This window comes from Panthera tigris, chromosome C1 (genome assembly GCF_018350195.1).
Source record: "Panthera tigris isolate Pti1 chromosome C1, P.tigris_Pti1_mat1.1, whole genome shotgun sequence".
Taxonomy (NCBI): domain Eukaryota; kingdom Metazoa; phylum Chordata; class Mammalia; order Carnivora; family Felidae; genus Panthera; species Panthera tigris.
In genome coordinates, this window is record NC_056667.1 from 153,704,064 (window position 1) to 153,718,661 (window position 14,598).

At 37.9% G+C, this 14,598-nt stretch overlaps 1 protein-coding gene across 2 annotated transcripts in view; it reads right to left on the reverse strand.

Moving 5' to 3' along the window:
* TTC21B (tetratricopeptide repeat domain 21B) overlaps positions 1–13,308 on the reverse strand; it is an 85,342-nt gene extending 72,034 nt beyond the window's left edge. Inside the window, exons 1-5 of one of the 2 annotated variants that reach the window (XM_042994614.1) lie at positions 13,194–13,308; positions 12,883–12,932; positions 5,805–5,934; positions 5,606–5,716; positions 2,010–2,176 (exon numbers count right to left, since the gene is read on the reverse strand). In XM_042994614.1, coding sequence (XP_042850548.1) covers positions 2,010–2,176; positions 5,606–5,716; positions 5,805–5,934; positions 12,883–12,932; positions 13,194–13,200 — 465 coding nt within the window. In that variant the 5' untranslated portion in view covers positions 13,201–13,308. Of the gene's footprint in view, positions 1–2,009; positions 2,177–5,605; positions 5,717–5,804; positions 5,935–10,220; positions 10,450–12,882; positions 12,933–13,193 lie in introns of those variants that run through there. The other variant, XM_007074628.3, reaches the window with a different exon arrangement.
* Between the last annotated feature and the right edge of the window lie 1,290 nt (positions 13,309–14,598).

The window sequence follows — 14,598 nt, forward strand, 5'->3', positions numbered from 1 at the left end:
TATTGAAAGTTATTAAACATGTAATTCAATACATAAACAAGAATGTGTTACTTCTTTTTTTGGGCAAACAGACCAAGTGAACTGAGATGGAAAAACAGAAGTGTCTTGCTTTATATATAGTAAAAGTTAAGATAACCTATCTTAACTTTTAAAGTTAAGATAACTATCTTAATCCTTGTGACTAGTCCAGTGCATTTCAAATGCAAGGATAAATGGCCTCAGAAATTAAAGACTGAAGAAGTCACAGATGCTTACTTTCAGAAATGTTAGGGAGCCAATGGATTATAAGGTTTATAGAATAAGAAAGAAGATGTCTACAGGTTACTTTTCTTTTTAATGTCAAATAAAAAGTTGTGAAATCTGTTTTTCTATCAAAAAATTTCTAGGGGCACCTGGCAGGCTCAGTTGAAAAGCATGCAACTCTTGATCTTGGGTTTGTGAGTTCGAGCCCCACATTGGGTGTAGAGATTACTTAAAAATAAAGTCTTAAAAATTTTTTTTCTAGGTTAATTCATAAACTTATAAATCTTTAAGATTATATTTACCTCCCTATATTTCACCTGAAAAGACAGAAATGAATACTAAATGCTATTTCTACTCACTAGATCAATGTCTGTATTTGAATCGTTTCAACTATTATTTCTGTGTGGATGATTCTCAACCTTTATTTCTAGTCCAATACCTCTTTCTAAACTTTTCTTTTCCTAAGAGCTCATCTACTATCTCCATCTCACTGTTCCACCAGAGGTGGAAACATAGTATGTCTGGAACCAAATACATTACCCTCTCCAAGATTACCTTCTCGTCTCAACATATTCTCTGTTTACGTTAACTGGGATCTGAACTCTCCAGACTTAAGACCTCAGAGAGACATCCTTGATATCTGACACCTCAAAATCTTGCCCCTAATAATTTTAGAGTCATTGCTAAAATTTTCAAGTCCTGTTGTTAAAAAATTTGCATCTAATTTAGCCTGTATATCTCAAGAATGATATAAACTATAAAGCTTTCGTATGCATTACAGTGGTCATATATGTACAATATTTTAGTGTAGGCCCTTAAAAACCTTCTGATGGAAAGTATGTACTACCATTTGGGGGCAGCACTCTAGTTTCTCCTTAGGCCAGTTCATCCTATAAACCATACTTAAAACAGTCTTCAGAATTTGTACTCTAATAATACCACTGCCACAATTAAAAGTCTCAATGACCTCTCCATGCCTACTAAATTTCATAGAAATACTTGTAGCTAGCTGTCAAGGCCCTTCAATTTGTCCCAACCCACCTCTCTAAGCTTTTCTTCCACCCTCTTTTTCTACAGTGTTCCCGTCAAAAGTGAGCTTCTTACTGTACACAGAACCAACACATCTCTCTGTTTTTCTCATTTCCATTTATTATTCCCCACGTTGGGAGTATTTGTTTCCCTTTTCCATCATCTTTGCATGTGGAAGCTGTATCCATGTTTCAGGTTTTACCTCAAATGCTACTTCCTTCAAGAAATTCTTCCTCATTCTCCTAACATTTATAGATGTGATCTCTCCTTAAGTTCCAAAATAGTGCCTAGCACAAAGTGAGCAAGAACTGTTAATTACTCTTTTCCTGAATACTTCAATCACACATCTCTCACACCATTTATAAACGTTCTAACAGTATTAGCTGCATAGGTGCTCTATGACACTACTAGATTGACCCATCCATGTAAGTAAAGTTTATGTATTCCTGATCTTTGTATTATTAACAGTGCAAACAATGGTATCTTGTACCTAGAACAGTTCAATAAGGAGAGTGAGAAAGAAAGATAGAGATAAGGAAGGAAGGTAGGGAAAGAACCAGGGAGGGATTTTTTCAAGAGTTAATTAACAGCATAAAAATAGACAACTTTAGACAACCACAATTTTACAAAATAGTATTAAAATAAAGCTGTTATTTATAAATTGAGAATATAACAAATACTACTTAATATGTAAGCTTCCTTTATTGTATCTATTTCAAAATAAGAAGACCAGCTACCTCTTTACTGCCATTTGACATTTTGATCATTCTGTCAATATATTCTCTCGCCTTATCATGACGACCAATGTGCCATAAAAATAAGCCTGCATGGTACAGAGCTTTTGGCCCAGCTCCTTTACGCTGCTCTTTTACTCTGGCATCTGATTCCAGAATAGCTTCTTTATCTAGGAGGGGAAAAAAGACATTAAATAAAAATTAAATTCTAGATCAAGTGTTCATAATAGGTCAGATGATTAACAGAGCACAGAATATAGTTCTCTCTAGAACACCACTGTCTAACAGAAATAAAATATTAAGTCACATATGTAATTTAAAATTTCCTAGTAGCCACATCAAAAAAGTAAAAAGAAACAAGTAAAATTGATTTTACTAACATATTTTATTTAACTTAATTTATCCAAATTATCATTCCAACACACAACTGACATGAAAATTATTGAGATACTTTTTTTCTTATTAAATTTTAAAAATCTGATATGTATTTTTTACAAGGTACATCTCAGTTATAATGCTAAATTCTCTTCAAAATTATGTGATTTGTACTTACCTTCCTTAAAATTTATAGATGAAAACAACAGATTCATATATTCATTATTCCAAACATTACTTTTCTAGTAACTGAATCAAGTATCAGTTTTAAATTTAAAATTAATTAGAATTAAAGTTAATTTAAAACTTGGGTTCTCAAACTAGATACATTCCAGCACTCAAACAGCCACATGTGGTTAATGACCACTGTAATGCATACTACAGTTATATAGTTTATGTCATTCTCAAGATATAAAGGCTAAATATACAAATTTTTTAGTAACAGGACTTGAAAAAATTAGCAATGATTCTGAAATTATTAGGGGCAAATCCAGGACTAGTACTCAAATTACCCAACTCTCTAATCCAATTCTAAAATATGTAAACATTCCTGGCTGCTCTCATTGGTCAATGAAAGGTAGTATAATTACCATTATTTACATGGTTTAATACTGACTGCATAGCAGCTCCCTTAAAAAGATGGCCCACCTCTCATAACTCTAACCTTTAAATCTATTACACGTGTGCTTAGGACACAACTATCAATTCGATCCAAATCCTGAATTGAATCTGAATGTGGATCAACTATGCAATAAGGAAGAAGAAATGTCAAAGCTGAAGGCTGTGATTCTGACTACCTTTCTGGAAATGGCTACTCAAAAAAGGTATTACGACTCTTTCTTTTATCTCTAATGATACCAATGTAAACTTAAATGTGGAACCACCAAGGTACGACTTTGAGTTCATGAAATGAAATTGTTTCTGGAAGGCTATACAGATTGCCTGGCAAGAAAAGCCTCCAACGCACCCACTTGAACACCTATAGAAGTTTTCATTAAGTAGCCAGGATACAGAGACAGAACTCTGTAGAAACAGAACTCATCAGGGCAGGGGCACGATTTGTACTTTCCTGCCCAGGTATCTATCAAGTCTCAAGTGGGCCATCTGTTAGCTGTGACACCATCTGCACAAAGCTGGCTCTTACCAGATATCAGCTCGAGTTCTTAATGGACCTTTTATAATCAGGGCTTACATCTGTATTCAGGAAGAATGGACATGAATAATCTAAGCCCTGTACTCAGGTAAAGTCTGTACTCAGGTGTTTCTAAACAATATTTCTGCCTCCATCCTTTTAGTGTCCTGGAAATCACATTTCCCAACAGAACCAACACTCTTGGGAATAACCAATTAAATGAAAACTTGATTCTAAGAAGAAAATAGTTTGTACGAATCTCTCTTTTTTTTTAGATTTACTGATTACATCTCTCTATGCAAGTTCTGTGTTCCACCTAAATACACTCCTGCTGGAGCACAGAGAAAGGAGATCCATACAAGAGCCTAATCCCGAACCACTTCCACATATTTGCCCATTGATTTATCCTGTACGACACATATGTTTTATATTCAAATCCTACTTGTGCTTCTAAAACCAGATTAAGGCCCCATTTTACACAAAGCGTTTGCTTTGTTCTTCTATGGATTAATAGTACATACCATTTTCAGTTAATTATGAACTCATTTGTTTTATTTCTCATAATTTTATTTAATAGTAACATTAGAATTTAACCTTATGGGTTTTACATATTCTTTTCTTATCTAGACTACAAACTTGATGTCATGGGCCACTTCTTACAATTCTTTTGTATTCTCTGTGTTTGGCATAGTCTCTTGCAGAAGGTAAACATCTAGTCATTAGGTTTGTTTACTTGTTAAACACATTAATGTTTTAAGTAACTTTTTGTTGATCTGTACAAGTACATGTAGGGTAAAGGAGATATGTGATACTTTTGCTTCGGAAAAAAATTTTCTAATATTAAAAAAAGACATTCTATGACATCTGGTTATAGTCTAATTATTTGAAACATGATGTACATTTGTAACGCTATTAGCTGTTACTGGATATGTATGAAAGAATACAATACTATTTCTTCTTTATTTCCTATAATTATGATACTGTGCTTCAGCCATTAAGATCTCTGTTCGTTGACAGTTCGCACAATTTTAATTATTGGCTTATGCATAAGGTTCTTTCTATAATCTAGTTATATTTCCCAACCTATTACTGGATAAAAATTTACTGAATATCTTCTAAGAGCTAGCACCCCTCCCTGCCCTGCAGGGATGTATATGGGCCTTTGAGAAGCTTAAGATACAGTGGAAGGGAGAAACTGCATGTAGTTATAGATTTGCACATAAGCTATAAAGTTGGCTGCAAAATGGGGCACCTGGGTGGCTCAGTCGGCTAAGCGTCCAACTTTGGCTCAGGTCATGATCTCACGGTTCGTGGGTTCAAGCCCCGCATTGGGCTCTGTGCTGACAGCTCAGAGCCTGGAGCCTGTTTCAGATTCTGTGTCTCCCTCTCTCTCTGCCCCTCCCCTGTTCACACTCTGTCTCTGTCTCAAAAATAAATAAACATTAAAAAAAAATTTAAAATTTTGCCAATCTGATATGATACATGTAAAATGGTATCTTTTTGCAGTTTTAATTTCCCTACTTACTAAGAGTTGAACATCTCTTCATATTTGTATCAGCCTTTTCTCTGTGTATTATCTGTTCATATTCTATAATGCTATTACATTGGCTCTTTATTTTTGTAAGAGTTCTTTTTATATTCAAATACTATTTTCTTGTCAGTTAATGAATTGCAAATATTTTTTCTAGTATGTAGCTCATCTTTTCACTTTCACCCGCACTCTGTCTCCCTCTGTCTCAAAAATAAACATTAAAAAAAAAATTAAAGTTGGCTGCAATTTATGTGTAAACCTATTTTGGGCTGTCCTTTGTTTAATAATTGCTAATATACAACTTTATATTATTTCAAATGATCCCTATATATTAATGAAACTTTTGCCCTAAGATATAAGGAATATGAAAGTGATAAAAGACACATATTTCTTGTGCTTGATAAATCAGTAACCTTGTCAGGAAGATAAAACAAATATATAAAATGGTAACTATAGAAAATTGTAATATAGATTATCAGACTAAATGTTATGGTAATTGAGAAAAATCAAAATGAATTGAGTAGAAAATATTGTCCTAAGCATTATACTTAAATACTATACCTGGATTAGGACTCATTTTATGGGCATATATCAGTGCAATTAGAGAACAAAGTGATACATCTTGTTTATTTTTAATAGCCTCAAATTCCCGAAGAGCTTCTTGAGTTCTACCTGAAAATCAAAATTATAATGTGAAAAACTTCATAGTACAAAACAAGAATTTAAAACTTATGGAACATGTTTAATAATTAGCACATACCTTCCATTAATGTACCATAGGCATGATAAAACCTGAAGACTGGGTCACTGCCATACCTCTTAACTCCTTCACTGGCAGTAAGTAATACATGATGGAAATATTTCTCCTGACAATAGTAATTAATCAAAGTCTAAAAGGAAACAGGGACTAAATGTTAAAAGAGATTTTGGTGTTCAAATACCTTAAGAAGCAGATATTAATCTAAAATTTTAAATAATCTAAAATTAGATAATGTGGTTCTTTTTTCCTTCCAAGTTCCTGAAAATATTGTTAAAGGCTAGCATTTAACAGTAACAAATGCAAAACACAATGAACACAAAATTTTTGAAAAAACTCAATGTTTTCTAATAATTTCCATCTTTTTTTTCTAAATTATTTAACAATACTGAAATTAGGCTACTATTGCCTCTTTCCTTTGCCCACATTTTCTTAAAGGTTTTAGAAAATGGGAAAACAGGGACGCCTGGGCTCAGTTGGTTTAGCGTCAAACTCTTGATTTAGGCTGGGGGTCATGATCTCACAGTTTGTGAGTTCGAGTCCCACACTGCTGACAGTAGGTAGCCTGCTGAGGATTCTCTCTCTCTCCGTCTCTCTCTCTGCCCCTCCCCCACTTGCATGTACACTTGTGTGTGTGTGTGTGGGGGGGGATTCTGTCTCTCTCTCAAAATAAACTTAATAAAACATAAAAGAAAAGAAAATGGGAAAATTGACAAAAACAGGACTAGTAAGAGCCTTCCATTGCCAGACCACAGGATTCTTTTTTAAAAAAGAATCTTGCTTCTATTTTGTTTTTAGAGCATTACAAAGTAATGACAAATTGAATTCAGCAATTCACTGTCAAATATCTTTTTTTCTGAGTTCTACAACAAAGAACTGTCAGTAAGAACAAATGATCTAAACTTTTTAAATGGAAATTATTACCTTTAAGCTTTTTTCAAAATTATATTATTTAGATTTACTTGGCAGAAAACTACTATCAGGAGATACTAAGTTCTGATTGAGTCTATGCTTTACACCTTTCTCTCAGGATCATACCTAAGGCTTAGTTGCTAACCTAATCAAAGAAGGAAGCCATATTCACTATTTCTGTAATGGACCTGATCCACCTCCATAAACCAATTTGGACCATCCCATACTCACCTACTCTGATTCTGCAGCCCATATAGCAGGAGGGAGAAATATAGATGAAGCAGTGATTGAAAAGATTGAAATATGAATGTCTAGACTGTTTACAAATTTTTTTAAAATTTTTTTATTTTTGAGAGACAGAGCGTGAGTGGGGGGAGGGGGGAGGGAGAGGGAGGGGGAGAGAGAGAGAGAGAGAGAGAGAGAGAGAGAGAGAGGCAGAATCTGAAACAGGCTCCAGGCTCTGAGCTGTCAGCACAGAGCCCAACACAGGGCTCGAACCCATGTACTGTGAGATCATGACCCAAGTCAAAGTCAAACGTTTGACTGAACCACCCAGGCGTCCCTAGACTGCTCTTTTTTACAGTGTGTTGTTTCTGAAGGGCTACAGTCCACATGCTTCTCTTGAACACTTAGGCAAACATTCCCTTTTAACTTTTACTCTGCTTCCCTCCTTGTGGTTACTGCTCTCTTGTTCCCAGTTACCCACACAGCACGCTTCAGTAAAGTGCACTTTTCCTCCTGCGCCCTTCCCTAAGATTGCAGATGAACTCTTTGTTTGCCACAACTAAGGACAATGTTAATATCATCTTACTTGACTTCTATTCAACATTTACTATCACCAAGCATCTATAATTTTCCTGAAAGGTATCATAAAAAGGACATGGATTTAAGGTGAAAAGACCTGGTTTTAAATTTCTGGTCCATCTTACATACCTTAGTTTGCTCATTTGTAAAATGCCACTAATCATTTATAGACCATTGTGAGGATTAATTAACAGTATCATACTGTAAAACTCCTGTTCTGAGAAAAGTAAGTTCCTCTGAGCCCTATACATTGATGAAATAAAAAAACGTAGTGTCCAGTCAAGACCTCTCATCAAAGCTCCAGATTTATCTTTCCATTTGCCCCCTCTACCCAAGCCAGAAATCAAGTCATGGCATCCTCCCTTCCAGTTTGCCCAGTCTCACTAATTCTAACCAGTCAGTAGGCTCTTCTGTTTCTCTAGTCTACTTCCTACTCTCACATCTATTACCACTCCTTGGTTTGTTCAGACCAACAAATGTTTACTGACTGCCTACCAGTCCCAGACACTGGGCTAGATACTGTTTATGTGAAGATGAATAAGACATGGTTCCTGACCCAGAAAGGCTTAAAATTTTAACCTGAGACTAGAATCCAAAGACTAAAACCATGCCATAAATACAAGAAAAGAGCTTATAAAGTGTTGTAGGGATGTAAAGAATGAGGTTGGGGTGTGGGATGACAGAAGAATAAAAAGATTCTCTGGGTGGACTTCAGAATTCCCTCTTGAATCATGAACTCCTCACTCCGTCCACACGTACACATATTTCCCCTTCATGATCCTTGAGGAGGGTAGAGGAGTTACCAGGCAGAGGAACTACAGCAACAGAGATAAGAAATCAGCACTGGTAAGAAATCAGCAGTGAAACACAAGGATGGAGAGGCGATGGAGAGGACTTAAAGTCATCCTGTATTGTAGAGCAGGGATTGACAAACTATAGCCAGCTGCTCTTTTTTTTTTTTTTTTTGGGTATGGTCAGCAAACTAAGAATGGCTTGTACATTTTCAAACAGCTGGCGGGGGGGAACAAAACAAAACAAATATTCATAACATGTGAAAATTCTAAGAAATTCAAATTTTAGTGTCCATAAATAAAGTTTTACTGGAACAGGGCCATGCTCGCTCATTTGTTTAAGTATTGCCTATGGTCGCTATCAAGCTGCAATGGCAGGTTAGATGCCAGGAGCCCTATGGCCTGTGAAGCCCAAGATACGTACTATTTGACCCTTTACAGAGAAAGTTTGCCATTCCCTGTTTTAGAGTCTTATGTTAAGACGCAGATTCTAGGATGAGGAGGTTGGAGAGAAAGGTAGGGTCTAGCAGGGCCTCATGTTAAGGACTTGGATTTACTCCTCTAGTCTAAGTGATGAAGAGCCACATAACAGTATTAGGCATGAAAGTGTTTTTATTGAAAAGTTCACTTAGTTCATAGTGCAAAGGACAAATTAAAGTTATGAAAAAAATTAAGGAGATGGGGAGGGCTTTGGAAAATAATGTAACTCAAGCAAAAAATCAGAAGACTCTCCAGGACTCTCTGTCACTGCCAAGTTGTCCTTCATCCACTTTTCACCATCTAACACACTACTTACCGTCTGACTCCCCCCAGTCAAATGTAAGTCTAAGACTGGGAGTGTTTTTCTTAGCTTTAATATTGCAGGACTTATTATTTTCAGGGCTTAGAATAGTGCCAGCAACATAGTGGGCACTCAATAAATACTTGTTGAATTAATTTAAGGTTTGGTTTTTTTTTAAATTTATTTTTTTAACGTTTATTTATTTTTGAGACAGAGAGAGACAGAGCATGAACAGGGGAGGGTCAGAGAGCGAGGGAGACACAGAATCCGAAACAGGCTCCAGGCTCTGAGCTGTCAGCACAGAGCCCGACGCAGGGCTCGAACTCACGGACCGCGAGATCATGACCTGAGCCGAAGTCGGACGCTCAACCGACTGAGCCACCCAGGTGCCCCTAATTAATTTAAGGTTTTTGTCCAGCATTAGATTGTACAATCTGTGAAGGCAGGGGCTGTTCAGGTCTGCTCATCACTCTCTCCAGCTGCCAATGTACACACAGCAAGCCCTCCATCAACATGTGCTGAAAGAGTGAATCAGTGAACAAATGGGAGATCATCATCCTACAAAGAAACTTAATTCTCAAGCCTCATGTCCCTGTTTTTAGATCACTTCTTCAGTGGACCGTCACAAAATATTTGCTTAATAGATGAATCGGTGATAAAGAAGCCCATCACCCCAAAATAAAGACTCCTCCATTTTCAAGCCTAGCACTTTGTTTTCATATAATCTTTCGTGTTCCTGTTCTGTGCAATCGGTTTATTGACACTAGTTTGCTTAATTAAATCCTTAAAAATCGCACCGGGAGGCGCAGTGGGTGTTATTCGTTGACCAAGCATCCGGAACAAACGGGATACAAAGTAAAAGTAAACAACCTAAACGGGGTGGGACACGCACACTAACGGCAATTCGTTAGCAGCGTGACTGCCCGGACTTCAAGATTCCAAGGCAGGGCCCATGGAGGTGGCCCTGGTGATACAGCTACAGGCCAGCACCGCCCGACTGGGACGCCTGGCGAACCCGAGCAGCAAAGGCACAGCAGGATAACGACGCCTTCGCGAAGTCCTCTCCTCCCCACGCCCTCCGGGCCCACGCCGCCGGCAGAGGCAACTTGCGTCCAGGCCCCGTCCGCTCACCTTCAGCCCCTGCGAATCCATGGCTCTCACCGGGGGGCTCAGAGTCCCGCAGCCCAGGCCCAAACCCCACCAGAGCTTCTGGAAGCGGCGGGAGGGGCGGGGCGGGGCCGGGCTGCCATTGGCTTCCGGAAGCAGGGGGCGGGCTCTCAACGCAGGGATTTGCGAGGAGGAGGTGCCGCGGGGAGGAGGTGCTGCGAAGACCCGGAGGAAGGGCTGCGGAAGGGGAAGGGGGCGGCACCGGGTGGTGCGGCGGCTGCGGTTGGCGAAGGGGTCAGAGTGCGGAGCGGCATTAGGAGGGAGGTGGATTTGGAATGACGGAATAAAGGAAATGGGGGAGGTAGTAGGAAAAAGAGCAGTCTCCTTCCGATCGCTAGCTACAAAGAAAGACACCATTTTCTGCACGTTTGTGTAGGGGCCGGTTCCCGCAATGCGGCTCTTTGAAGGCCGGAACAACGCAAAGAAAAACTTTTATCACTTTCACTTGCAGTAATCGTATTATCACCGCAAGGTGGCGCAGAAAAATCAGGGTTCTTTACAGAAAGCTCACCTTTACAGGCATTGCAGCGATCCCCTTTGTTAGAATGCGCATTAAATTAATCCTTTGTTTTAACCTTTCTGATAATGATAGCAAATTTTTAAAAATATTTTACTTTAATGATACTGCTGATTTTAACCTGATAAGATTAACTCCTATGCATGGGGCACCCGGCTGTGATTCTTGGTCTTGGTGTCCTGCGTTCGGGGCCACACGTTGGATATACAGCTTATTTAAAAAAAAAAAATTAATTCCTGTGCATCTTTTTAATTAATTTATTTTTTTAAATTTACATCCAAATTAGCATATAGTGCATCAATGATTTCAGGAGTAGATTCCTTAGTGCCCCTTACCCATTTAGCCCATCCCCCCTCCCACGCTGGCTCCAGTAACCCTCTGTTTGTTCTCCATATTTTTCAGTCTCTTATGTTTTGTCCCCCTTCCTGTTTTTATATTATTTTTGTTTCCCTTCCCTTATGTTCATCTGTTTTGTCTCTTAAAGTCCTCATATGAGTGAAGTCATATGATATTTGTCTTTCTCTGACTAATTTCTCTTAACATAATACCCTCCAGTTCCATCCACCTAGTTGCAAATGGCAAGATTTCATTCTTTTTGATTGCCGAGTGATACTCCATTGTGTGTGTGTGAGTGTGTGTGTGTGTGTGTGTATGTATATACCACACCTTCTTTATCCATTCATCCATTGATGGACATTTGGGCTCTTTTCTTACTTTGGCTATTGTTGAGAGTGCTGCTATAAACATTGGGGTGCATGTGTCCCTTCAGAAGAGCACACCTGTATCCCTTGGATAAATACCTAGTAGTGCAGTTGCTGGGTGGTAGGGTAGTTCTATTTTTACCTTTTTGAGGAACCTCCATACTGTTTTCCAGAGTGGCTGCATCAGCTTGCATTCCCAGCCTATGCATTTTTTAATGTTTGTACCCATCAGCCAACTCTGTCAGTTGCTCATAGATTTCTTCAGGTCATAGAATTAAATTGAAATGTAATGGATTAAGAGATTTCCTATTTCTGCTTAAAGATACTTCAAAAATAGTGGTAAAGATCTGAGGTTTAAATGTTCTTTGCAAAATATTTTTACATGGATTCCAAATTTCCATCCCATTGTTAATTATTTTACTTTAGTTGATATGCTTGGAAATTGTCCTAATCAGATTTTAAATGTGTTGAGTAGGCAATGACCGTTTGCTTTTTTTCCATGCCTAGAGGTTAGGTAATGACAATCTAGAAGGAAAAAAGTGGTTACTTGCCAAGACTTCAAGGCTAGGTAATATTTTTCATTAGTTTCCTTTTAAAGATTGGTTTCATGAGGATTATTTTCTTATGGTTCCAACATTCATAGTCAGGCTAAACGGTTGTGATAATGGACAATTTGTAACGGCTAGTCTGATTTTCAAAGCACGTGGCATAATCTGCACTTGGTGTGCAGCAGAAAATACCACAAGCCATGGTCCACATCAAAGTCTATAATGAGGACATAAAAGATACGATTGTCATAACTCACTTAAAATTCTACATTTAAAATTCTACAATTTGATTCATTTAAGTTAGGGAGAAGAAAATAATGGTCAGACACATGCCTTTTACATTTCTTTTGCTTAATAACACAATGGAGAAAGTTGAAGAAGTGATCTAATTTCTAAAAATGTATTATTTAGTCATTCATTCATTCATTCATGCACCAAACGCTTAATGAATGCCTACAACAGCAAAATTCTTGTTCCTGCCTTCCTGTTCTTTAAGGTCTAGTAAAGGTAGATATTGAATAGATATTCACAAAAGGAAATGAATAAATTATAGATAGTGACAGCTTTGATAGCTCTTTCAGGAAATGCAGTTAAGCAAGCCACTAAATTGAGTGGTCTCTTCCCAGTTTTAGGAATTAATGTATTAAGAATGAAGGGAAATTAACATCACTTGTTACATTCCAGACACAACTCCTACTCAATTCCTTCTTTTTGGCCACTGATTCTTTGTTTTTCTTTAAAAATACCCATGCAGCTCAGATATCTGACGGCTGAAAACTGCCAGATAATAGAAAATTTGCCTTTTGCTCACTATCAGATATAGGGGCTGTTTCTACTCAAATTTCATGATGGAGACTTACCAGGAAGTTATTTTTTTCTTGGTTTTCTTGATTGTATTTTGACATTTCATCTATGCAAAAGTAGGAGACAGAAGATACAGAAAAATATTTTTCAGAAGAGTCTGGTATTTTGAAATAGAACTAATGAATTATTTAAATGCTTACAACCACCATATACAGAACATCTTCACGAGATGCTATTTGTCTTTCTTTCTACTCCTTTCAAGAATCTGTATCTGGTTGATAAAATAAGAACAAAGAATAAAGATAACTCTCCCTTCAGCCTAGAATTTACTCACTTGGATCCATGTTCATATTTTAAAAAATCTTACCTAACATCAGATCCACACTGCCATCTTCCCAGACGCTCTATTATTTCTGGATGTGAGATAACCAGAGGTCTGTTCTAAGTTTTACCCTAAGGTTGAGAAAAACCAGGCCTTAGCTTTCTAGGTGTCTGATTCTTGATAACTTTGTTTATGGCAGTATTTTTTTCCAAGTAGTCACCAACATTCCTTAGAGGCAATACATGCTAATGTACAATGTTGAGTCTGCAAAAATAAATGAGGAACTCTGGCTTCATGCCCAGTACACGTGAGGTCATAAAGGATGCTCTGCTGTAATGTGATTGTCTTCAAGTATGTCCAATGTAATTTTCCTCACAGACCTTCCTTTCCCTGCCTTTCCCACCAGTCTCTCTCTTCCCTGTGCATCCGTTTCAGCATCTGTGTTAGTAGCCACCGTGTGGTAACTCTGCTCCACTGAATTGCTTCCCCCAGCTTGTCATTCAAATGTGTTTGCCCTAAATACCTCTTATTCCTCCAGCTTGACTTTTTTATCTACAAGAAATTAGACCAAAAGCTCATAAGAGTGTCATCTTAAGCCTGAGGCACATGGCTTTCCCTCCATCCAGAAGGCAGCTGACTCTATCTCCCTCAGGAAGAATGCCTTTCCTGTTCAGAACCACAGCTTCCATTTCCCTCTGACAGCTGAGACTTTTTTTCTCACCCCAAAGTATCCAGGTTTTCTCTTCACACCCAACTCCTGGTTTCTCATTCACAGGGTCCTCCTCATCGGCCCTACCTCTTATCTGAATTAGCTGAATTAAAACAGTTGGAGCTCACACCTCAGGATCCCTGCTCATAAAACCATTTATACCTAGCTTTAGTTGGTGGCAGTATATTTTTTACCATGTTTTTATTTTGAGAATTTTCAAACGGGTAAAAAGTGAACGATGTAATGAACACTCCTATACTCATCACCAGAGAACTTTTTTTGAGATGCTATTTTGTATCGCTCTCTGTAGTTTCCATTCTTTGATTTATGTGGATGACTAGGCCATTAGTATTTTGTAGCAGGGTGAAAGCAAAGGTCTCTAGAACTGTACTGTCCAATAAAGTAGCCACTAACCACATGAGGCTGTTTAAGTTTACATTATGATTAGTTAAAATAAAAATTAAATCATCAATTGCACTAGACACATTTCAAATCCATAGAGGGCAATTTAATCATCTCAGGAAATTCTTTTTTACAGCACTTTAGAAGACTTCTGGAACTTTTGTAAAGTAAAAGTTCTTTTTATAAAAGATCGGGGTTTCTTGGTGGGTGAAAGGGGCCAGAGAAGTGCCCCTGAAGCAAGAGGGGGAGAAACACTTTCCAGAGACAGAGACAGGGACAAAAGTCAATAGGGTCCTGTAATTTCAGGCATCCACCCCTGATCTGTGGCAGTGCACCCAG